Below are 27,098 nucleotides of genomic sequence, written 5' to 3' on the forward strand. Positions count from 1 at the left end.
TCACCTGAAGCCACTGAACATGGCCAGGTTCTGATTCTGCAGGGGGCAGTCAGGTAGTGGTTAAAGCGTTCGTTCGTCACGCCGAAGACCCGGGTTCGATTCCCGACATGGGTACAATGTGTGAAGCCCATTTCTGGTGTCCCCCGCTGTGATATTGCTGGATTATTGCTAAAAGCGGCGTTAAACCATACTCACTCACTCACTCACTCACTCACTCACTCTGATTCCGCAGGAGGGAAAACCTGTGTCGCTTTGGGCTTTTCAATATCAAGCCGACAAAGTTCTCGTCGTCAAAGCCACCATGCACTGAGAGCCAGTAGGCTAGTGGCAGTAAACAACAGAACCTAGTCTACAGGCTGACATGTCATTACTGATATACTGTTCAAAGCGGTGTTATACCGACGCACTCCCCTGTGCACTCCCCTCTGAACTCGGTCTTCTCAACGGTATGCATATCTTGGTGCTCAGACTATCAACTCTTGTTTTTTCTGTGAACAGTTGTATACAAACCGAATGTTACGGAATGTTAAATACATTTTCATAAAAAATATTCCACAGCGAATGCCACGTACACATTGCGAGTATCGTTCAAGAAACAGCAAACTTAGGTCGGAATGTAGCTGTAAGTGGGAAAACTTATACCTGTGGCAGCAAATGCGGACAGCCGTATAAAAAACAAAACATTTTCGGGCCACGCCAGAGGAGAAGCGGTCGTGTCTTGGACTGGATCTGTTAACGATGATGTCTCTTGTAGTCGTCGCCTTGTAGTCACGATTAACCTCTCTTATCCTTATCTGTATAGTGAAGGGGCTATGATATAATGTGGACCAAATTATATGTTTTTGTATTTAGACAAAACATGCTAAAAAAAAGCATGAACACTGTAAATTGTGTTGTATATAAAGGCTAGCATATATACCTCCAGAGATGTGATAGGTACTTTTTAGAAAAAATGTTTTAAATTTGTAAGGAAGGGAAAACCGGATAAAGTGAAAAGACAAATAATGTCTCAACCCCCAAAACATGGCGGAATTAACATGCCAATTATAAAGGATGTGATTGCAGCACAAAAACATTCATGGATCAGAGGATTATATGGTAATCACTCAAAATGGATTGAGAGAGAGAGAGAGAGAGAGAGAGAGAGAGAGAGAGAGAGAGAGAGAGAGAGAGAGAGAGAGAGAGGTTGGCAGATGCCTCCTATGTTGGCGTAGTTATTGCTCCAAATGCCATGAGTTTATTTTGGAAGGATGTTTTGGAAGCTTGGAACATACTTGGGTATTTTCTTACATAAGCCTTGTATTTTCTTTCAACCACTTCATCTAAGTTTTGGGAAAATGTTATTCTCATAATTTTATATTCTGTTTGTGTCCAATTCAAATTCCATTTTTGACAGAGTGACTTTTTTTGTTCCATTTGATATCCAATCCAAATTACTTGAGTTTTACTGTTATTTATAGTTTAGCCAGAGAAGGATGCATATTTATAAAGTGTTTCTAGGGTTTTCTTAAGACAGGGTTTTGTACCGTCAAATATAAGTGAGGTGGCATCCGCGAATTGGGACACCCGATATTCTGTTTTCACAATTGTTATGCCTTGTAATTTGGGACAGTTCTTGATCATTATTGATAACATTTCTGCACAAATTAGGAAGATATTTGGGGATAGCGGATCCCCTTGTCTGCATCCCGAGTAACTTCGAAAAATTATGATGCGAAGCCATTTACTGATACACTGCAAGTTATATTGGTATAAAATGTTCAAATCCATTTTTTATTGAATCTGCAAATTTATAAAGGTTAATGATTCTTGTATGAAGTCAAAGTCTGCAGAGTCAAATACTTTTTCGAAATCTATTCATGAGTCTATTTGTCATTGTTGCAGAGCCAATTTTGTACGAGACGTTAAGTAAATATAATGGACTCCAGTTTGATAGAAATTGTTTGGGTTTAGATATGAATGTAATACTACCATGCTTTTGGCAAACTGACAGTTTTCCTTTTTGACACTCATGATTTATGGATCGAAGTAGAAACTGTTGAGTATCATTCCAGAAAAAAATATATAATTCAACTGTAAATCTTGGAGGACCAGAACTTTTTTTTAACTACTGCATCACTAAATACTTTATCACACATCAGTTTGCCTTCGACGTTGAACTTTTGTTTCTCAATTAGTTATCTGGAATCCTTAGAATAAAGTGGAGATATTCATGTTTTTTGGCTGGGCGTTTATTTGTATATCTTTTTAGTTTTTTGTTTCATTGATTAGATCACTTTTGGTAGTTATAATTTCTTTATGCTCATTTTCTAATCTTGTTTAGAAAGTTTTGTTTTTCAAGCGTTAGAAAATATTTTGTTGGCTTTTTTACTTTTTTCCAGTCCAATTTCAGGCTAGCTTTCTTTTTTATAATTGTTTATGTTAATTATTGCTTGTTAAGTGTCTTTTATTTTGTTTATAATCTCAGCTTTTATATCTTTATTATCCGAAGTATTGATATCGAATTCCATTTCATTAATATTGTCAATTAGATTTATTTCTCTTTCTTTTTTCTTAGAAGTTGAATATTTAATAGTGTAACCTCTTATGATAAGAAGACCTCTGTTCTCAAAATAGAAGCTGATCATCAATAACAAGCATGAGTCTTCCCTCTACATCAAAACTTATTTTTATTGATCTATAGTTTCTTTGATTATTTAATTTATTTCATTTATATATAACTGATCATGCAGAAGGAAATAATTAAATAAATTCCGAGGAGCCGTTATTTGGACTATATTATAATGAGATAATCGTGAAAGTCTTTTCCTCGATACATAATTGTAAGCCAAGATATTTCCTGCTTTTTTGTTATGTATTTCATCAACTGTCTTGAATTCAAAGTTGTTTTAAAAAAGTATGCAAACCCCTCTAGCATTGCTCTTGTGAGAACTAAATGTACAATGTTGAGATCCCCATTCTTTTCTAATCTTATTTTTCCAATTCTTGAGTGGAATGAGTGTCCTGAAAGCAATGTACTCTGTAAAAAAGAAATGTAAAAGTAATTTTAGATGTATATTTTAAATATAAATAATCAACAGACGGTAATCGATGGTTGAAAATTGGCACACATCAATGTCATTGACCCAGCTTCCATATGGCACACATGAAACAGTAGATGTTCAAGGTAAAGGTCATATGTTCTCAATATCTTGTAAGGCCACACTTAAGAGTCCAAAACTGACTGGCATCGTTTTCCCATGAAAGCAATCAGATCCCGAATTGTGGCCTGGAGAATGTTCACCCAATCTGCCTGCAGTGCTTCTGCCAACTGTAAGAGCTTTTGTGGTTGCTGCTGAAGTGCTCGCAGTCATTGATTCAGTGCATTCCATAAATGTTTGATTGGGTTTAAATCTAGAGACCTGAAGGGCCATGTCAGGACGAGGTTGTTGTCAGTCCTGCCGTGTGAGTTCGGACTTTGTCCTTTTGGAAAATGATGTTCGCTTATTGCATAATGGGAAGGACGCGTGGCCGAAGAATCGCATCCGTGTAACATTGTTCTGTTACATTGCCCAGAACTTGCACCAAGTCTGTTCTATCAGTGTAGGAGATGGCTACCCACATCATCACACTACCACCACAAATTCTGTCCACTTCCTGTGGGCAATTTCTTGTATAACGTCCCCGCGACGCCTGTAAACACGACGTCTACCATCCGCACGGCGAAGCATAACACGTGACTCGTCATTAAACCAAACTTGTCTCCATCACAGTTGTGGCCATGCTCTGTGAACTTGACACCACTGACGTCGCAGCCGACGATGCAGATCCGTTAAAATGACACCTCGCACTTGTCGTCTGGCGCGATTACCTCCAGCGTGTAAACAGTGGGCTGATATCCTACGCAATCATCGCAGGGGACAACGCATAGTTGTGGAGATGGCCGCGGTGGTTCTGTCAGTATGTGACGTAAGTGATGAATATGTCCTGTGCTCTTGTAGTTATTCGTGGTCGACCGGATCTGGGAAGGTCATGTGCTGTCCCGCATGTCTGATATCGGTTCCACAGTCTTGTAATAGTGGAAAAACCTGGCTATAGCTGAAGATTTTTCTCCCCTATTTGCAGTCGGCCGATGGCGTTGTTGCGTTGGGCTTCCGTCAGTCGTGGCATATTTTCGCTGTTCACTTGCTGTAAGATTGTAATGGTTGCGATCTTTTCACCAAATTTCTGCAGTACCCCATTCTTTCCACACAAATCAAGCCCAATTCTTGCAGAAACAATTCAGTTTGGTTTTATTTCGTCTGGTTGTCGGCAACGCTCTGTCAGATATTTATGATTTTACAATTTTTGCGTTTTGTTTTTTTTGCAGAGTAAATATGTTGGCTTTTTAACTTGTCAAACATTAAAAGACAGCGCGTCTCTTATGCTCATTGTGTAAGCCGTGAGAACAAAGTATCTTGACTTCATCTAAGATATTAGATGGCTAATTGATAGGGCAAAATGTCATTATAAGTACAAAGATCTTATATAGCAATATGATGAAGAGTACCTGTTTTGTAAAACATTTTATAAATACTAAAACTAAGGCGACTCCTGTCGCATAAATCAAATACATATTTGGGAATTCATATTTGGATGTTATTTAATGGTTTTCCACTTTGTGTTGCAGCTACTGTTATCTCAAAACAGGATTGGAGCATGATGAATAGTCTCAAATATTTACGGATACTCCCATTATTATCCGTGGATGGTTTCCAATTGATTGAAAAAAACCAAAAACAAATAAAAGCATCACACGCACACACACACACACACACACACACACACACACACACACACACACACACACACACACATCAATAACTTAAATTAGCTTTTCCATTCTAGATCAACCAGACATTCCGTCCCACCCCCTTAAAATGGCAAAATTAAATAGTCAGTCCCAGGCAAAATAATATTATATATATAGGAGACACTGTTTTGCACATGTCGTCCAATGTTGTTTGGGTAACTTATAGGATGCGCTTGGCGTCATTTACTGTAAAAAAGCGAAACATGCAACACATTAATATCAGAAATCCAATGAATTTGTGAAATAAATACGAATAGATGTTCTGCTGTTCACTCACTGTCACCGCCACTGCCACGCGAGTCTCACACACCCGCATGACGCTGAACGTTCGGTTCATGGAGGATATAAATAGTAACGGCCTTGAAGAGTCGCACACCGGTAACTCGATACCAAATTTGGACTGGTGTTCACATTTTATAAAGTGGTGATGGTTGCATGGTCACAAAAGAAATCATTGACATTATTAGTACAAAGTATCTTGATTTCATCTGTCATATTTGACTGTTGCATGAAATGGTAACGTTTATCTTGTCATTGTCAATACAGTGATCTTGAAGTTGTAATGTGAAGGTGAAAGTGAGTGAGTTAGGTTTCACGAAACTTTCAGCAATATTCCAGCAATACCACGATGGGAGTAATCAGAATTGGGCTGCACACTTTGTACAAATGTGGGGAACAGAACCCGGGGCTTCGGTGGACGGACAAACGCTTTAACCTCCTGGCCACCGCACCGCCTCATTCCACAGTGAATGTTCTGTTATTGTCCAAGAAACAACAGAAGTAGGTCAGAGTATGACTGGAGTGGGAAGATTGGCACGTGTGCCACCAAATTTGGACAGCACGATACAAGCCGAAACTGTACGGCATCTTAATACATTTTCAAATTATCTCTACTTAAAAAAAATCCACAAATAAAGCCATGTACATTTCAAGAATCATGTTCAAGAAACACCTAAAGTAGGTCGGAATCTGATTAGAAGTGGGACAATTGGCACCTGTGAAACCAAATGTGGACAGTACTATAATAAAAGACAAAAAATAGACTTCTTTAAAATACACCTTTAAAGTATGTTTACTTAAAAATATTCCACAGGGAATTCCCGGTACACTTCGCGAATATTGCTCAGGATTCAACAAAAGTTGGCCAGAATGTTGTTGAAAGTGGGAAAACTGACACCTGTGTCACTAAATGTGGACAGCAGTATAAAAACCAAATCGGTTCAGGCCACGTCAGAGGACAAGCGGTCGTGTCTTGGACTGGAACCGATAGCGTGAGGGAAGTGTTAACGATGATGTCTCTTGTAGTCGTCGCCTTTATTTTGATTTGTGCAACACTGTCAGGTTTGTGAACCTACAATCCTCTTTGACGAAATTATTTTTATTCATCTAGTCACGATTAACCACCCTTATCGCCATAAGTAGTTTGAGCGTCTAAGATATAAAGTGGACCAAATTAGATGCTTTTTTATTTAGACAAAACATGTGAAAAAAGCATTCGGTAATGGTAAGAATATGAAAGCTGTAAATTTTGTATATCATTTTGGTTTGTAAGATTTAATCAAGAATACAATAAAGGTGTCAGTTTGGCATCGGCTACCATATCTGGTTGTCTGGACAATCCAGACAATCTAGTGATTGGGACACGAGGACATGCATCAACCAAGTCAGCGAGCCTGACCACCCGACTGCGTTAGTCTCCTTTTACAACAAGCATAGTCACCTTTTACGACAAGCATGGGTTGTTGAAGACCTATTCTACCCCGGATCTTCACGGGTCACTTCTAGTTGTCGTAGTTACAGCCTACATATCACGATGACTTACAAAGTGTGCTTTGAAGCCGATCATAGAATCTGAATCATCTTTCTTAAATAAAACTAAATCCGTAGAGGCGTTGCTAAAAAAAGTGAATTTTTAAAACAAAATTCTAAAATATGTATAAAAGGCGTATTTGTTATGAGAAGTCAAAGGGTTTCTTCGGCTTCAAGATCAACCTACTTCGGAGGTGTTTAATTACTGAAATTACTCAAGATGACACTGGAAGAAAAAATACGGTTCCAAAGTTAAAAACAAGTTTGATGATAAGGAAAACATGGCTTTACAAATGATCGATCTTCGACCTAACTGTGTACGATTGTCCAAAATTATTGCGATAGCCTGATGCCATTTCAATGGGTATTAAGGTTAAAACATGTATTTCTCTTTCAAACTTCTCTAATATGGAAATAAAATTACCAGACATTTCACTACGACTTTGGCACAGAACATAAAATTGATAGGCAGAAATGTAAATTGGTTATATTTCTAATTTATATTCCTGTATACCACTTTAATGACCTAAACATTCTGAAATTCCGACAATTGTTAAACAGTCTAGATAGCACAATAATGCAAAAACGGAACCACTGTTATACAGAACCAAATTTGTAAAATATAGTTAAAACTCCTCTAGTTCTAAAGGACCGTGGCTTCTTAATTGTTTGAATAAAGATTGGTTTCGTTTTTGGAAAAGTAAATCTCGACAACATCTACAGAAATTATGTAAATAAATCTTCTCAGCTTACTCAAATACCAAGATATTTTCAATTGTCAAGAAAAAGATAGGGGTTTCGAGTTGTGAGTGAGTGAGTGAGTGAGTGAGTGAGTGAGTATGGTTTTACGCCGCTTTTAGCAATATTCCAGCAATATCACGGCGGGGGGACACCAGAAATGGGCTTCACACATTGTACCCATGTCGGGAATCGAACCCGGGACTTCGGCGTGACGAGCGAACGCTTTAACCACTAGGCTACCCGACCGCCCCGTTTCGAGTTGTGTGTTATGTTATGATTAACATGATGATATTTGTCAATGAGTATATCAACCATGCAATCACTTGTAGGTGGCGCTCCAACAAACCATACTGCAGCTTATTGCCATACAACGTACAACCGTACCTGCCAATCACTTGTCAACAAGAAACAGATCTATTGTGGCAATGATGGCAAAAAGTACCACGGCCTGTAAGTATTTGGCTCATAAAAAATACATCATTACGACCACGTAATTGCATTGGGTTGTCTTCCTTTAGCGTGCCAGAATCCGTAGGTTCAATTCTCTTATACGCCACGTTCATGATTCTAGCTTTGTTTGCAGCATAGGTATCTCATAGCCATCGCAGATTTGATATCAAACTTCTTATCGCAAGATTTCAATATATTATTACATGTATATGATTTGAATGATTTCATATGATTTCATACATTTTATTTCAATATAATATTTGGTAACAGATGTGAGTTTCTACTTGCCAACTGTGAGCACCACGTCACCGTGGTCGGCTACGGTGAGAACTGCACCCACACGATCCACGTCACACGTCCAACCCAGCCTCCACCTTCCCATTTTGAGCTTGGGCTCTATGGTGCGATAACCCACGGAATCGACGACAGACTGGAGGCAGTCAAGGCCAGAAACATCTCTGTAGCTATTGCCAAGAAGGTGTACACCAAACAGGACCATGCTAACAAGGTGTACGTCCGCAACAAGGCCTGCTGGGCGTATGGCCTTGACCTGACCTCCATCTCACCCTGGAACAGCAACCTGGCCAACAGGAAGGCTGGAACTCTGGTTTCTCCAAGGCATGCCCTGTGGGCTAGGCACTACAGCATCAAGCTCAACTCCACCATCCGGTTTGTTGATCAAAACAACAACGTAGTTGAGCGCCGTGTCGTCAAGTCCAAAACTGTATCCGGACCCAACCTCCACGGAATCTTTGGTCAGGACATCGTGGTGGGTGAACTGGACAGTGATGTCCCCAGCTCCATCTCCTTCTCTAAAGTGATGCCCAGAAACCTGACCACCTTCCGTGTGCCATACACTATGCACATACCAGCCATGAGCACAGACCAGGAGGAGAAGGCTCTCGTGGACGACTTCTACTACTACTCCGCCGTCAACGCCGGGCTACGTGTTCCTCAGACCACCTCCATCCGACACGACTACTACGAACGCAAGATCAGTGGTGACAGTGGCAACCCTACCTTCTTCATCATCGACAACCAGTTGGTTCTGTTGTTTGTGTTCACGACAGGCGGTGCTGGAGGTGGGACGTCCATCAACCACTACTTCGATCAGATCAACGAGATCATGGCCAAGGAAGGAGGAGGCTATCAGTTGACGGAGATGGATCTCAGCAAGTTCCTGGATAAGGGGCAGTCATTACCATTTCTTATTGGGAAATAAATCCTGACATAAGTAGAACGTCATTGTTTGCTACACCTTTGTATACCTGACGATTACTCTTCAGAGGGAACAATTGCGGTGGTAGAAAGTCCTTCTTGAATATTAAGGAGAAGTGAAGTTCATCTAATGAATCTTGAATGAATGAATGAATGCTGGTTCGAATCCTGTTTCAAGTTTCGTCAACACCAGACCGTGGTCGTTTTTTTTTTTACCAAAGTGATAAACGTCGTTTACTACTTTAATCAAACGATTACCACAAAGTCATCCATGACCTAAGATTATCGCGAAGTCTTCAGTGCATCTAAAAGTATACCTTGAATCAAAAGATGAGGTCATTGAGTAATCACAAATAGAATTGAGTTAGTTATGAAGTTAAAAAAAAGCCACAAATGTGTCCACCGTGATCTGAAGTTATAAAGAAGTCTCTTCTGAGTGAATCTGAAGGTGTATTGAGGACCATCCGTATCTAAAGATATTGTGAGGTACATGTTATATCTAAAGATGAAACGAGGTCCATGTTGAATACAAATATCTAACGAGATCCATGTTCAGTCTAAAGATGTATTGATGACCACGTTAAATATAAAGATGTAATGAGGGCCATCGTGAATCTGTGAATCTGAAGATGTAATTAATGTGGTCCATATTGAATCTAATGAGGTCACCATAATAATACAGTCAATCTTGAATGATAAGGTCAGTAATGAACATTTGAATTCTGAAAATCACTACATCCTTTGCGTGAACGTTATTAAGAATTTTAGATAAGGGAAAATATACCATCCATCTAATAGCCTGAATTGCAGATGATCTGATAGGATGTCAAGGGAAAATCAGTGGATTCGACTATTATGTACAGCAATGCCATATGGAGGTAATGACAAAACACAGACATCGATGCAGCTAGGTCACAAGAAGGACGAAGGCCAACTGACACCATTCATCCGGAAGAGTTGTTGCCTCTCTTTCAGAAACCATTGAGATTGCACAAAGTAAGAACAAGACTATACTCTTGTTCAAAGAAATCATAAGACTGCAGCATCTTTTGCTGATGGATGGGTCGTCAAACAGAAAGAGGACACACTTTTGACTAGAAAGTAAGAATTTCAGAGATTGTTTTCTCAGTAAAACGTAGATGAAATTTTCTTTCATTCTTGATAAGTTGTCCTGAGCCTCTGAGGACAGAGATGTAACTATATCGACTGTCACCACGTTCAGTAACAAATACCTCAAGGAATGAACACTTATACAAAAAACAACAAGCAATACGAAAAAAAACATTTGTTGCATTTAATTCATTAATTTTCATTAAATTCACACGTGTTGACGTCAATTTACAGCGGCTTTGTCAGTCAATTTTAAAGGTTTTCGAAAATGACCAAGTTGAAGTCAGACATGCATACCACCACTGGGTGATGCAGTTATGAATTTGGAATTAAGCGACCTCTGATTCCATATCATCCATTTCTGGGTGGAGCATGAAAGAACGAACGAATGAAAAGTAGTACCTGAGTCCAAAGAAAAGCCATTTGTTATATAGACAAACTGTAATTCCCAACAGCATTACAGAACATTTAATACCCTTCATCCGTCTTCGCTATGGGTAAGATATGCACGTTTTATTCATCAAGCCGTTAGGGACATGCAACCAGCACCAATTCAAACAACAAACAGACCTGAGATAGTATCTTTGTTTCACCACTACTTAATGAAATTCTCGATTCCAACAAAAACCGACGAGAACATTTTGGGGATCAGTAAGTAGTTTCAGGCACCGTATGGATGGCGGATTAGCTCTGTCCTGATAATGTTATCTTCATTTTACCAATATGCAAACACATCTTTAGAAATTATATTTTAAGAAATACTATATTTACCATATATACTATTTACTACTATGAGTAAAGTAAGTAAATGCCTGATGTATTCTATCAGTCAGCACTATTGAAGCTATATAACGGAGGCTTGAACATTTTGTGATTAACCGGATTCCCATATGAACTTAAAACAATCAGGGCTTACCTGGGACCTATTCTTCACTGGAATTCCCACAAGAAGGCAATGCCGATAACTTGGAGACTCATGTGGTAACTGAACCCGATCTCTGGCGTGACGGACCAACGCTTTAATCGTAAGCCTACCTCATCTTCCCTTTAATGTTGAGTGAACGGATGTTGTTTAACGTCACAGTCAGCAGAATTCCAGTTCTATTATGGAGACCTACCGACCTGCCGTGAGGCAACTGATGAAATGATAGTGAAGGTGCAATGATATTATGTCGATTAAATTAATTTACTTATGAATATGACCAGGCAGATCCATCTGCATCATACGTATCATGTTTTAGCGACCAAACATGATCTAGTTCGATTCCGCGGGAAGGAAGCCTGTGTCATTTTGAGCCTTTCAACAAGGTTGTTGTTGTCAAACTCTAGAGAGCCAATAGGGTCGTAGCATTCGACGGGAACCTTGTCCTCAAGCGGATGAACCATGTCATAACTGAAATCATGTTCAAAGGGGCGTTATGCCCGACTCATTCGCACCCCCCACACACCCCACACCCCCCACCCCATCCCCACCCCGGCACGCTGGGCCTATATATCGACATGCTACATGATAGGACAACACTAAGTTTACTAAAATGTGCCCATGCCTTGGTGCTCACACACTTGACCCTTGGTGTGTTTGGTCCAATCCTCAGTACACCTCACCATTGTTGTCATGTTGCCCTCTACGGCTATTCCACTTTCACTCATTCACTACTTCCTTGATTCCCTTCTTTACTTTGCGAGGTGGTGGGGCAGCCTAGTGGTTATAACATTGCCTCATCACGCCGAATACTAGGGTTCGATTATCCACATGGATGCAGTATGTGAAGACAATGTTTTATGTCCCCCACCGTGATAGGGAACTTTGCCCAAACCAGCGTACGACTCCATACTACTGATCATTGTTGCATGTACGGTCCTGGGACGAAATACGTTTACAGACAAACCTACTTTCAGGTCAAAATTATTCCAACTGAGTGAGTGAGTGCAATGTACATTTTACGAATCAAGTTCAAGAAACAGCAAAATTAGGTCGGAATCTGATAAGTAGAGGGAATATTGGCTCTATTCCGTATTTAAAATAATCTTCAAAGTTATGTTTATCTAAAAATATTCCACAGCAAATATCCTTTACACTTTGCCAATATTGTTCGAGAAACTGCAAAAGTAGGTCGGAATGAAGTTGAAAGTGGGAAAACTGACACCTGTGTCACCAGTATAAAATCCACGTCACAGGACAAGCGGTCGTGTCTTGGACTGGAACTGATAGCGAAGGGGAGGTCGATCGTGTCTTGGACTGGAACTGATAGTGAGGGGGAACTGTTAACGATGATGTCTCTTGTTGTCGTCGCCTTCGTTGTGATTTGTGCAACACTGTCAGGTTTGTGAATCTACAATCCTCTTTAACGAAATTAATTATATTTATCTAGTCACGATTTACCTCCCTTATCTTGTGCTTTTGCATTGAGCAAAATCTTGAGAAAACAACATATGGTAAAAGTCAGTATGTTAAAAAATGTAAATTGATTTGTTTCTAATTTTGATTGAAAAGATTTAATCAAGAATACAAAGAAGGTGTCAGTTTGGTATCGGCTATCATATTTTCCTCTAGTTGTAGTTTGTGAGTGAGTTGGGTTTAACGCCGCTTTTAACAGTATTCCAGTTATATCACGGCGCGTCGGCTTAATGTAGGAGGAAAGCCCGAAGTGATTCAGGTCTCAGACGTTTACCACTTCGGTGAAACCCTCGAGCACGGGTATGGTGCTGACAAACCTAAAAACATAACCGGGGCGAACCTGGATTCGAACCCACAATCATAGTTTTCTGGCGTACCGAAGGAACGCAACTGTGCACAGCGAATCGCGGCGCCTTAGACGACTGGGCCACTCATGCCCCCTCTAGTTGTAGTGAATAGCCAATGTGTAACAATGACTTAAAGCATAAAGTATGCTCTGAAGCCGACCATAGAATCTAAGTCATCGTTCTTACTTCGGTTCCTAAATGGACATACTTCGATTTTTTTTGACTGAAATTAGTCAAGTTGGCGAAGTAAGAAAATACGTTTCCATATTTATTTATTTTTGACGATGAGGACAATATTGCTTCACAAATCATCGAACTTCGACCTAACTGTCCACATAACAAACAAATTGTCAAAACTGATCGGGATAGACTGATGCACATTTTAATGCATATTGAGGTTAAAAAATGTATTTCCCTTTCAAAAGTCTGTAGATCTCTAATATGGAAGGAAAATCACCAGACATTTCACAACAACTTTGTCAAAGAACATAAAACTTGATAGGCAGAAAGTTAATGTCATGATCATGAAAATAAACCCTGCAATCACTTGTAGGTGGCGCTCCAACAAACCATACTGAAGCTTATTGCCATTCACTGTACAAACTTACCTGTCGATACCACGTCAACGAGAAACAGATCTATTGTGGCAATGATGGCAAAAAGTACCACGGCGAGTAAGTATTTGGTTCATAAAGAACACATTACTACTACCACCTAACGATTTTGGATTGTCTTCCTAAACCGTGCCAGAATCCTTCTGTTCAACTCTCAGATGCGGCACGATCATGATTCAAGCTTCGTCTGCAGCATACGTATCTGGAATTAAGACAGCCATCATAGATTTAATATCCAGCTTGTTACCGCTAGGTTTCAATATTAATTACATGGTTTTGATTTGAATGATTTCACATTATTTCATACATTTCATTTGAATATTTTATTTTGGAACAGATGTGAGTATATGCTTGCATACTGTGAGCACGAAGTCAAACTCGCCGGCTACGGGGAGAACTGCACCCACAAGATCCACGTCACACATCCTAGCCAGCCTCCACCTTCCCATTTTGAGCTTGGGCTCTATGGTGCGATAACCCACGGAATCGACGACAGACTGAAGGCAGCCAAGGCCAGAAACATCTCTGTAGCTATTGCCAAGAAGGTGTACACCAAACAGGACCATGCTAACAAGGTGTACGTCCGCAACAAGGACTGCTGGGCGTATGGCCTTGACCTGACCTCCATCTCACCCTGGAACAGCAACCGGGCGAATATTGGAACTCTGGTTTCTCCAAGACATGTTTTGTGGTCGCGGCTTAGCAGCATCAAGCTCAACTCAACTGTTAGGTTTGTTGATCAAAACAACAACGTAGTTGAGCGCCACGTCGTCACGTCCACCACTATACGCAGTCACAGCTTGAGTTTAATGTTTAGTCAGCACATCGTGGTGGGTGAACTGGACAGTGATGTCCCCAGCTCCATCTCCTTCTCTAAGGTGATGCCCAGAAACCTGACCCAATTTCGTGTGCCTTACAATATTCACATTCCAGCCATGAGCACAGACCAGGAGGAGAAGGTTCTTGTGGACGATTTCTACTACTACTCTCCCTTCAGCGCTGGGCTACGTGTTCCTCTGCCCACCTCCATCAGGCATAACTACTACGAACGCAAGAGTGGCGGTGGCAACCCAACCTTCTTTGTCATCGACAGTCAGTTGGTTCTGTTGTTTGGAGGTTTGATCCCCATCAACTCCTTAATTCATCAGATCAACGAGGTCATGGCCAAGGAAGGAGGAGGCTACCAGCTGACGGAGATCGATCTCAGCAAGTTCCTGGATAAGGGGCAGTCATTGCCAGTTCTTATTGGGAAATAAATCCTGACATAAGTAGAACGTCATTGTTTGCTACACCTTTGTATACCTGCAGACTAATCTTGGGTTGGTAGAAAGTCTGTCTTGAATATTAACGAATGTTTTAAGTTTCGTCAGCACCAAACCGTGGTTATGTTTTTTGTCAAAGCTATAAACGTCTTCTACTACTGGAGTAAAAAGGTTGTCACAAAGCCATCCATGATCTGAGGTCATGAGGTTATGAGATCATGAAGTCTTCTGGGCATCTAAAAGTATACCTTGAATCTAAAGATACAATGAGGTCACTGATGAATCACAAGATAGAACAGAGTTATAAAGTTCAAAATGACAGTCATAAATAGAACAAGATGTATATTGATGACCACCTTGAATCTAAAGACATAGAGAGGTCCATGTTCAATCTAAAGATGAACCGAGGTCCATGTTGCATCTAAAGATGTAACGAGGTCCATGTTCAATCTAAAGATGAACCGAGGTCCATGTTGCATCTAAAGATGTAGCGAGGTCCATGTTCAATCTAAAGATGAACCGAGGTCCATGTTGCATCTAAAGATGTAACGAGGTCCATGTTCAATCTAAAGATGAACCGAGGTCCATGTTGCATCTAAAGATGTAGCGAGGTCCATGTTCAATCTAAAGATGAACCGAGGTCCATGTTGCATTTAAAGACATAGCGAGGTCCATGTTCAATCTAAAGATGAACCGAGGTCCATGTTGCATCTAAAGAAGCAGCGAGATAGATTCAATCTAAAGATGTATTGATGACCACGTTAAATATAAAGATGTAATGAAATACAACCTGAATGTGGTGATACATTGAGGACCATCGTTAATCTGAAGATATGATTAATGAGGTCCATATTGAATCAAATGAGGTCACCATAATAATACAGTCCGTCTTGAATTCTGAGGTCTGTAATGAACATTTCATTTCTGAAAATCACTACATCCTTTGTGTGAAAGTTATAAAGATTATAATAAAAGAAAAAATATACCATCCATCTAATAACCTTACATGCAGTCTGATAGGGTGTCCAGAGAGAATCAGTGGATTCGACTATTCATATTCGATACGCGTGGGGGTAACGACAAAATATAGACATCGATGCAGCCATGGTCACAAGAATGAATGAAGGCCAAATGACACCTTTCATATGGAAGAGTTGTTGCCTCTCTTTGAGGAACCATTGAGACTGCACAAAAATAATAACAAGACTATACTCTTGCTGAAAGAACACAAACAGCTGCAGCAGCTTTTGCTGATGGGCCAACAAACAGAAAGAGGACACAGTATTTACTAGAAAGTCAGTATTTCACAGATTGTTTTCTCAGTAAAACGTAGATAAAAATATCCTTTCATTCTTGATAAGTTGTCCTGAGCTTCTGAAGATAGAGATGTAACTCTATCGATTGTCATCACGTTTAGTAACAAATACCCCGTGGATCAAGGTATGAACACTAACATTTACACAAAAACAACAAGCAAAACGTAAGAAACGTATCTTTGTATTTATTTCATTAGTTTTCATTAATTTCATTAACAAATGCGAGTTAACAGTTTTATAAGTCAACATCGGCGACTTTGAGAATGTCAGTTGAAGTAACTTAACAACGACTCTGCTAGCCAATTTTAAAGTTTTCGAAAATGACCAAGGTGATGCCAGACATGCATAAGGCCACTGGGTGATGCAGTTATATATTTGGAATCAGAATCCCGAATTAAGCGACGTCACATATATTTCATATCAGCACTGGGTGATAGTCTGAAAGAGCGAACGAATGAAAAGTAGTACCTGAGTCCAAAGAAAAGCCAATTGTTATATAGACAAACTGTAATTCCCAAGAGCATTACAGAACATTTAATAACCCTTCACCCGTCTTCGCTATGGGTAAGATATGCACGTTCTATTCATCAAGCTGTTAGGGATGTGCAGCCAGCACCAATTCAAACAACAAATAGTCCTGAGATAGTATCTTCGTTTCACCACTACTTAATGAAATTCTCAATTCCAACAACAACCGACGAGAACATTTTGGGGATCAGTGAGTAGTTTCAGGCACCGTATAGATGGCGGATTAGCTCTGTCCTGATAATGTTATCTTCATTTTACCAATATGCAAACGCATCTTAAGAAATTATATTTTAAGTAATGGTGTATCTTGATGAGTGAATAAGCGAGTGAGGTAAGTGAATGAATGTTGGTTTACAACAGAGTCAGCACTATCGCAGTGGCTCATTAACTATCAAGTGAACCGGATTCCCATATGAACCAATCAGGGGTTACCTGGGATCTATTTTACACTTGAATTCCCACAAGGAGGCAATGTTGATAACTTGAATACTCATGTGGTAACTGAACTCGATCTCTGGCGTGACGGACCAACGCTTTAATCATAAGGCTACCTCAACTTTCCATTTAATGTTGGGCCCGTGAAGATCCGGGGTAGAATAGGTCTTCAGCAACCCATGCTTGCCCTAAAAGGCGACTATACTTGTCGTAAAAGGCGACTAACGGGATCGGGTGGTCAGGCTCGCTGACTTGGTTGATGCAGGTCATCGATCCCATTTGCGTGGATCGATGCTCATGATATCAATGACTGGATTTTCTGGTCCAGACTCGATTATTTACAGACCGCCGTCATATAGCTGGAATATTGCTGAGTGCGGCGTTAAACAACAAACCAACCAACCAACCTTCTTGCGGGATCATAACGTTATAGCAAGGGACGCATTTCCGGTTAAAATCTCACTCATCCAGACCACCGTCTTTACTGAACTCAACTTTGGACCCCAAACAGGTCTGGTTTAGATATATTTCACTGTATCTTGTACCATCCTGATATAGTGTAGTAGTTACAAAATAAAAGGTGACTAAGCTGACAGAGTGATTTTTAACGATGTTGTTATAGTTACATATTCAAACTTTCTAGGAGGGTTGAGTGGTAGGTAAAGCGACAAAACCCTTTCCATACCCAATAGAAATTTCGAAATAAAGCAGAGTCTATTGTACAAGCATTACATCTAAAGAATCGAGATTGTCTTCATTACATCTCTAAATTCACGATATACCTAATTAAATCAAGATCCACCTCAGTCCATCCTTACCTGCATATCGATCCTCTGTTCACCTTCAGATTCACGACGAGAGTCAGTACATCTTTACACCAGGATGGACCTTGGTATATCTTTAGATCTAAATGGACTTCACTACATTAGATTCACGATGAACCTCAATATACCTTTAAATTCAAAACTTTCTACCAAACTAATAGTTCCATGTGATAAGTATTTGGCTCGAATACAAAGGTGTAAGTAAACGACATTCTAACTATGCCAGGCGTTATTTCCAAATAAGGTGTGGTGATGATTTACTCTATTCAAAGAAGTCGCTGAGGTCTATCTCCCTAAGCTCGAAGCCTCCTCCATTCTTAGCCATGATCTCGTTGATTTGATCAAAGTAGTGGTTGATGGACGTCCCACCTCAAGCACCGCATGTCGTGAACACAAACAACAGAACCAACTGTTTGTCGATTACAAATAACGAAGGGTTGCCACTGTCGTAGAAGTCTAGTCTGATGGATGTTCTCAGAGGGGCACGTAGTTTCGCGTGGGTGGCGTAGTAAAAGTAAAAGTCATCCACAAGAGCCTTCTCCTCCTGGTCTGTGCTCATGGCTGGTATGTGCATAGTGTATGGCACACGGAAGGTGGTCAGGTTTCTGGGCATCACTTTAGAGAAGGAGATGGAGCTGGGGACATCACTGTCCAGTTCACCCACCACGATGTCCTGGCCATGGATTCCGTGAAGATTGGGTCCGGATACAGTCTTGAACTTGACGACACGGCGCTCAACTACATTGTTGTTTTGATCAACAAACCGGATAGTGGAGTTGGGCTTGATGCTGTAGTGCCTAGCCCACAGGGCATGCCTTGAAGAAACCAGAGTTCCAGCCTTCCTGTAAGGCACACGGGAAGTGGTCAGGTTTCTGGGCATCACAGAGAAGGTGCTGGTGCTGGTGCTTGGGACATCACTGTCCAGTTCACCACCACGATGTCCTGGCCAATGGTAGTTTGGTCGGGATATGGCCTAAGACATAGAGAATACTACACTCATTCTCGTTAGATACCATTTTTCCGAAACGAGTGGACTTTCTATGGTATCTGACCGAGCAAAAGCGAGGTCAGATACCATAGAAAGTTCACGAGTTTCGTAAAAATGGTATCTAACGAGAATGAGTGTGGTATTTTATTTATTACCCACGTTAAATATATATTTAAGTGTAAATACATAACAACTTTCGTTCGTTGACAGACCAAACTGAAACCGGTTGCAAAATCTGGTTGCGCATTAATATTGATATATGACCAAATATGGGCATTGTTGACATGTTTATGCATACGCATTTACAACACGCGCCTGCTGTTCTGTTTGCAAACAAACCAGCACCGACGCTCAAGATCCTTTTGGAAGAAAGTCTTCAACTTATGGTAATTCAAGCGCCATTTTGTTAGTACGCAGGACACCGATAAGAAAATTTGAAATGTCACATTAGCGTCGCGTTTTGAATATCGGACCAACAGTCGGTCACACTGCCGGGGTCCCGTCTGTGCAATCAAAATGTTTCGGTTTCCTTGATCTATCAGCTGTATTTCTATCATGTCCGTACCATTTTGGAAGAGGGAAATCAGACTGTTCGCCAAAGACATTCATGTTAACTGTACCACCCTATATACTGAAGACTTGAAAATCAACAAACTCAAATCTGCTTGCATGTCAGTGACAGCTTCGAACGATCGAAGGGCAAGGTCGCCACCGGAATAAGAAAAGACAACCGCGATCCACTCACAGCGTTTTACGCTAGAGATAGGGAAAGTTATTGTTCACATTTGGGATGTTTGGGGCCACAAAATCAGAAGTCAGGCACACTTCCACGGAGTTTTCGAATGATTTGTATCGGAACTGTGAACTTTAAGTGATCTGGTCGTGCTGTCGTGTTCATTCATCCATGAACAACACCTCCCGAAACAGCGCCACAAAATACGCTTCTAAAAGGGACACTGATGGCACAACCGGATCATCCCAAGTAAGTCTCGATATCTGTCCAGATAGTTTAAACAGACTTCATTTCACCACGCTTATCCTTTTACGTTAAATCAAATTGAAAGTTGCGAAAGTGGTCGGGTGCGTCACGCTCAAGGGACGCGCTCGATCGGCAGTCGTACATTGTAAATCGATTTATAGATCTAGCTCGATTATATGTCTGTAGAAGCTCTATGCATAACTTATGTGTGTGACTATCTTGTTTGGTTTAATAAGGTGTTTGTAAATATCTCTCGTTCTTCAGTTCTGCCTTGTAATCGCAAAATGAATGACGTCTCGCGATTTTTTATGAATGAAAAAAGTAGTCCCGGTGTGACAGAGGTCACGGTTATCCAATCAAATCGAATAAAACAAGGTCAACCTTGTACGACACACGTGTGACGTACGGATTTAGTATCTTACCACCTGTATCTTCACCACGTGGGTAATAATTGACAATACGGCGCTCAACTACGTTATCGTTTTGATCAACAAGCCTTATAGTGAATTTAGCTTGATGCTGTAGTGCGATCAACCTGTCGTCAATACCATGGATTATCGCACCATAGAGGCAAGGTGGGAACGGGGATGAACATGTGACGTGGATCTTGTAGGTGCAGTTCTCACCGTAGCCGACCACGTAGATGTGGTGCTCACAGTTGGCAAGTAGATAGGCATACCTTACAGCCTGGTTTCTGATCTATCGATCCTGTGTCTGCAGAACCCTGCAAAGTCTGCAAATCACAGACTGAGACTCATTGAACAAGGTATGCCTTTTTGATAGCATTATACAATGGAACCCCACCGCTTATCCAGACCCTCGAGAGACATGATAACCACACTCTCAAGAACGCATATGGATGAATTCGATCGTATTTATATCATTACTTTTGTACTAAAAAAATCTAAAAAGCAATTACGCAAAAGTGTGCAAAACAATGTGTGATTCGTTCAACAGGATCACAGGATTGCTGACTTTTGGTGTCCCTCCTTTCAACGTTAAGGATAATCAAAATAAAAGAATTAATTAAATCAATTCAGTGAACATTATAGAAACTATCTAAATGATTAGCATTTGTCAAATATGGAATTTGTACCAAAACAACAGCCTTCTTGAAGCATCTCATTAAACAGCATTGGGTATTATCGCTATTTCCAGTCGTATGTGTGCATATTTTCGTATGGTGGTACATTACGCATAGATACATTTAGTTCGTATATTCTCTCATTTTTATTCTTAAACTATTAAATCTTCTCTTCAAGTGCACACGTGTTTGCTTCTTTTCTGGTGCAATGCATTCAAAATGGAAGGTGTAATTCGGATCCGCTGTTCATCGATTCCATACCGTGAAGACGAACACAACTAAATGACTGTTGAAGACAGCAATTGCTGTGGATACTCAGAGAAATGCTATTCATAAACTGCAAGAATACCGTACACCACATTATTACGTTTGGTGCCGTCATTCACACATGAAAAACGTATTTCGTTGTCATCCATAGAATACTACCGCAGGACTATTTCGTGTGTATTTGACTGGAATAAAGACATACATCGTGGACATTCCACAGTAAATTTACGAAGAAGTGAAGATGACATGACGGGAAGGTTTTGAAACAGGCGTTTGTTGAAAAATCTTTGATTCGTTTGATGGACATTTATTTCCATTAATGGTGAGTGCCACATTGCACAAACGTGCGTCCTTGCTTTCAAGCGGCCCACGTGGGTGGGTGTTTACTTGTCATGTCGCGTCACCCGTTAACGCATTAACCAATGAAAATTCGTGGAATCATACTGACCTCACTCGTATAAACCCCGCCCACTCAGAGTGCCGTAGTGATGAGAGGTTGACTACTAGGTATCAGTAAAAAAAGATTATCTACTATGCCAGGCTTTATTTACCAATAAGATGTGGTAATGATTTTCCTGGTTCCAGGAACTCACTGAGGTCCATCTCCGTAAGCTCGTAGCCGCCTCCTTCATTGACCATGATCTCGTTGATCTGATCAAAGTAGTGGTTGATGGACGTCCCACCTCCAGCACCGCCTATTGTGAATACAAACAAGAGAACCAACTGGTTGTCGATTACGAAAAAGGTAGGGTTGCCACTGTCACTGCTCACCTTGTACTCGTAGAAGTCGTGTCTGATGGATGTTCTCAGAGGAGCACGTAGTCTCGCGTGGGTGGAGGAGTAAAAGTAAAAGTCATCCACAAGAACCTTCTCCTCCTGGTCTGTGCTCATGGCTGGAATGTGTATATTGTAAGGCACACTGAATCTGGTCAGGTTTCTGGGCATCACTTTAGAGAAGGAGATGGTGTTGGGAACATCACTGTCCAGTTCACCCACCACAATATCATGGCCAGGTATTCCGTGGACGTTGGGTCCGAACACAGTTTTGGACTTGATGACACGGCGCTCAACTACATTGTTGTTTTGATCAACAAATCTGAGAGTGGAGTTGACCTTGATGCTATGAAGCCTTGACCACAAAGCGTGTCTTGGAGAAACCAGAGTTCCAGCATTGCTATTTGCCATGTGGCTGTTCCAGGGTGAAATGGAGGTCAGGTCAAGGTCATACGCCCAGCAGTCCTTGTTGCGAATGTACACTTTGTGAGCATGGTCCTGTTTGGTGTACACCTTCTTGGCAATAGCTGCAGGGATGTTTCTTGCTTTGACTGCCTTTAGCCTGTAGTCAATACCTTCGGTTATTGCACCATATAGGCCACGCTCAAAATGGGAAGGTGGGGGCCAGGTTGGAATTGTGAGGTGGATGTGGGTACAGTTTACGCCGAAGCCCACCACAGAGATCTGGTGCTCACAGTGGGCGAGTAGATAGGCACATCTGTTGCAAAATTAATCACAAACATTATGATTTATTACAAAATATTTTAAAAGTGTGTCAATAAAAACAGTACATAAATAATTTACTTTATATAAAGTAACTGTACTCCAAACTTAACTTGAAATGTGCATATGTAAAATAGCATATCATGAACGGCAAGTCCCTGCTGTCATTGTTCATTCTTCGCCATATTTGGAGGAGAAATCCAGTGACGTGATATCTAAATATTACCATGATTATTTGACTATCAGGACTAGTAATAAATATACTACCAAGTATTTTGAGAACACTACAAATGTGACATGTATAAATATACTAATTGAGCATACAGCTGCTTTTAGCGATAACAAGGTGGACTTCAAATCTACGATAGCAACCACTTAATCCAAGACTGTATGGTGCACACAAAGCAACACTCAATAACCTGGTCGAATCTCTGATTCGATCACACGACCATAGGATTGTGGCACGTCAAAGTGACGAAACTTTTCACATAGACGACCGGTCCACGTCTATCTTCAAATCTACGATAGAAACCACTTAATCCAACACTGTATGGTGCATACAAAGCAATACTCAATAACCTGGCCATAGGATTGTGGCACGTCAAAGTGACGAAACTATCGACACGTGACGACAATCCAACAGTATTGATAGTTCTTTATGAGCCAGTTACTTACAGGCCGTGGTACTTCTTGCCATTATTGGCACAGTAGATCCTGTGCTCGTTGGAATGTGACTGACAGATACTGTGGTACGTTGTATGGCAATAAGCTGCAGTATGGTTACTTGAAGCGCCATCTACAAGTGATTACATGGTTTATATACTCAAAGCTCCTCTCCTTTTCATGAAGGTTTAAAACATATTGTGTATGAACACAAGATAGCCGTCACAGACCATCTGAAAATTTATAGTTCAAAATATAAAATATTTATACTTGTGGTCAAGCATTTATTTGTCCTTTATAAATGCTGTGGTGAAATGTCTGATATTTTCGTTTCATAATTTATTCCCCCTCAGATGTACAGTCTTTGAAAGGGAAAGTAATGAGACAGGGATTTCTCAGTACGCATACGATCATGTTCTCGATATGATCATGTTCTCTTTAATCATAGTATGACACATATCTCAAACCTCCTCTCTTTATCTTGAAGATTTAAAATATATTGGTGTTATAGACTTTCTACAGATTTATTGTTCAAAATAGAAAAATATAAACTTGTGGTCCAATTTTGTGTCCTTCACAAATGCTATTATGGAATATCTGGTCATTTTCATTCCCCCTTAGATATGAACATATACATGTACATAGTTTGAAATGGAATGCCATTATGTGCAGTTTACACTTTGATCCTGATACGTATGAAACATAAAGCTATCCTTTTACAGATGCTTGTTGTGCATACAATAGATAAAGCTATATTGTCCTTGTTATCAAAATCCAACAAAACATCATATAGCCGAGGCTTTACTAATTTCAGTAATGAAACTTTTCACAGGGCATTTCAGGAACATAAATAGCCTTTGATTTGTCCTTCCATAAACACTTTTTATATTTTATGTTATTTGAAAAATCAAGCATATTGTCCTTTTCAGTCAATTTATTTCGATTGCAGCATTTGGACAACAATATGATTAAGAGAGATGGCTTAGAGTCCATGAATCGGCTTCAAAGCACATTTGGCATAGTCATCGTTATATATAGGCCATTCACGGCCACATGACCTAAAGGTAGATGCAGTAGCCGATATCAAGCTGACACATTCCTGTTCTCTTAAATAAATCTAATAAATAATTTACAGTTCTCATATACTGATTATTACCATAAACGATTTCCCCATATGTTTTCGTAATACATTTCTTAAGAATTTGTACTTCACACCACTGACAGAGAAAATGTAGGTATTTCGTGACCAGGTCAATAACAGTAATTTCATAAATAGGTCTTGAGGTTTACAAACCTGACATCGTTGTACCAATGACAACGATGGCGAAGACAACAAGAGAGATCATCGTTTACATCCAGAACACGACAGCTTTGACCTGTGACGTCGACCGTAGTTTTGGTTTTTATACTGTCCACATTCGGTGACAGGTGCCAGTTTTCCAACTTCTAATCAAATCTCGACCCACATTTCCAAGGTCGAACGTCAGGTTATTGTCTTGTTCACAGTAGATTGTTGTGTTCCGTAGTATTTCTTAGTAAACATTTATGAATGAAAAATAGTAGTTTCTTGTTTTGATTTCAGAGAAGTCAATGTCGTTCACCTGACCAATGAAAATCCTTCTTTGACGATAAAACCCTTCCCATACGAATACGATTTTTTCCAATAGCAGAGTCCAGTGTACGCTTCCTACTATGTCATAAGCAGGTGTTTGTAAATGAATTAATGAAGATTAAAAGTGGAGTAGGTGATTATGATGAGTGGGGGGAACATACGCTCACCTTTACTCAATGCTATAACATTTAAGGGGTCAGGATGTGTCGTTTTGGTTATTTTGTTCCAAGACAATACCCAACAATTGGATACAATGTTTCTTAAACATCTTTTGCAAGTTCTCAAATCAATTTGTGATATCATCGTTAATGTCCTCATATTGCCGAAAAAGATAATATGACTACTAAGTCATAATCCACAGCCGTATATCTGTGATGCCTATATAGTTCTAGGCAAATCTAGGTAAACGAACACTCTCGTCTTACTGGTGGTGATTCTAGACACTAATAGTAATTTGACAAACTGAAACCTTCTTGAAACCTGTTTACAAGATGAGTACGAATGGCAAGTTCCACAATAGAGTAAACTACGGTTATAATGAACTCAAAGGGACCACTAATTTTAGTTCGTTTTAACCGTAGTTCGTTATAGTTTTGTTTGTTTGTTTGTTGTTTAACGCCGCAATCAGCAATATTCCAGCTATATGACGGCGGTCTGTAAATAATCGAGTCTGGACCAGACAATCCAGTGATTGATATCATTAGCATCGATCCACGCAATTGGGATCGATGACATGCATCAACCAAGTCAGCGAGCCTGACCACCCGATCCCGTTAGTCGCCTTTTACGACAGGCATAGTCACTTTTTCCGCCAAAGATTGGTTGCTGACGACCTATTCTACCCCGGATCTTCACGGGTCGTAGTTCGTTATAAGCATATGTACAACATCTATACAGAAATGGACGGTACCAAGTAACAGTTCGTTATATCCGTCAGTTCGTTATAAGCGTGTTCGTTATAAACGTAGTGTACTGTATACGTAAAGCAAATGTTTCATGCCTTCCTCAATTTCAATTCAGTGTTCGCAACCTAAGAAAGTGATTCTTGAATTAATCAACAAGGAGGCAATCGTCGTCTCGAGTGCTTATTTCATTGGAAAGACCTATAGCCTGCTTGAATTACTGAGTATATATGTTTGCGAGTTAATATCAGTCGGCACTGTTGCTAGCTGCTCTGGTTGCCACTGAATACTGCAACTGAGCGACACTTATTGTTTGCCTGCCGTTCCCCATCGTGCTAACTAAATCGTCATGGACAGATTATGTCATATGGCATTAGAATAGATACAATTCGATCCGAGTTGATGTGGTCTTCAACAATCCATGCTTGTCGTAAGAGACGACTTACGGGATCGAGTGGTCAGGCGCTTGGTTGATGCCTTTTGATGCCCAAGTGGTAGATCGATTCTCATGATGTCAATCGCTGGTCGAGGCTCGATTATTAACAGACCGTCGTTATAAAGCTTGCATATTGCTGAATGAACAAACAGCTACAAGGCATAGATTGGAGCTGTTATATGCTAACGCTGATGAAATGCGCCCTCTATATATCAAGCCTTTACGGACGTGCAGCCAGCACCAATTCAAACAACAAATAGTTCTGAGAATATTATCTTCGTTTCACCACTACTTAATGAAATCAACCCGTGAAGATCCGGGGTAGAATAGGTCTTCAGCAACCCATGCTTGACGTAAGAGCTGACTAAAGGGATCGGGTGATCAGGCTCGGTGACTTAGTTCATGCATATCCCATATGCGTTGCTTGATGCACATGGTGTCAATCACTGGATTGTCTGGTCCAGACTCGATTATTTACAAACCGCCGTCATATATCTGGAATATTGCTGAGAGCGGCGTTAAATAACAAACAAACTTAATGAAATCTAATAACATTATACTATATATTGGACATAATTGGGTTTAGGACAGCAGGGTCCTTTTGTTGATGACTGAAAGAGTGACTGAAGTAAGTGAATGCATGTTGTATTGGAGGCATGGACTTGATCATTTATCCACACAACATGGTTCCCCATTGACATAAACTTCGGTTTTCATAAATTTTAGCCCTCACTCTGTGAACCTCCATACTCAACTGAACTCACACAAAGTGAAAGTCAATCTAACA

At 40.3% G+C, this 27,098-nt stretch overlaps 3 protein-coding genes and 1 pseudogene across 3 annotated transcripts; 2 read left to right on the forward strand and 2 right to left on the reverse strand.

Moving 5' to 3' along the window:
- The first annotated feature begins 6,004 nt into the window (after positions 1-6,004).
- Positions 6,005-9,071, forward strand: LOC139446281 (uncharacterized). The gene is made up of 3 exons (XM_071227638.1): positions 6,005-6,172; positions 7,711-7,831; positions 8,102-9,071. The coding sequence occupies exons 1-3, from the start codon at positions 6,121-6,123 to the stop codon at positions 9,051-9,053; spliced, it is 1,125 nt and encodes a 374-aa protein (XP_071083739.1). The 5' UTR covers positions 6,005-6,120; the 3' UTR covers positions 9,054-9,071.
- A 3,254-nt stretch (positions 9,072-12,325) lies between these two features.
- Positions 12,326-14,868, forward strand: LOC139446292 (uncharacterized). Its single transcript, XM_071227645.1, has 3 exons — positions 12,326-12,482; positions 13,458-13,578; positions 13,856-14,868. The coding sequence occupies exons 1-3, from the start codon at positions 12,431-12,433 to the stop codon at positions 14,772-14,774; spliced, it is 1,092 nt and encodes a 363-aa protein (XP_071083746.1). The 5' UTR covers positions 12,326-12,430; the 3' UTR covers positions 14,775-14,868.
- Positions 14,869-18,112: 3,244 nt separating this feature from the next.
- Positions 18,113-20,527, reverse strand: LOC139447821 (uncharacterized; annotated as a pseudogene).
- Positions 20,528-21,744: 1,217 nt separating this feature from the next.
- On the reverse strand, positions 21,745-25,379 carry LOC139446303 (uncharacterized). Its single transcript, XM_071227655.1, has 3 exons — positions 24,656-25,379; positions 23,374-23,494; positions 21,745-22,693 (listed from the first exon to the last, which is right to left on the reverse strand). Exons 1-3 carry the CDS (start codon positions 24,705-24,707, stop codon positions 21,745-21,747), a joined length of 1,122 nt encoding a protein of 373 aa, XP_071083756.1. The 5' UTR covers positions 24,708-25,379.
- Positions 25,380-27,098: the final 1,719 nt, after the last annotated feature.

This window comes from Haliotis cracherodii, unplaced genomic scaffold, assembly GCF_022045235.1.
Source record: "Haliotis cracherodii isolate W230 unplaced genomic scaffold, xgHalCrac1.p SCAF_10, whole genome shotgun sequence".
NCBI classification, from domain to species: Eukaryota; Metazoa; Mollusca; class Gastropoda; order Lepetellida; family Haliotidae; genus Haliotis; species Haliotis cracherodii.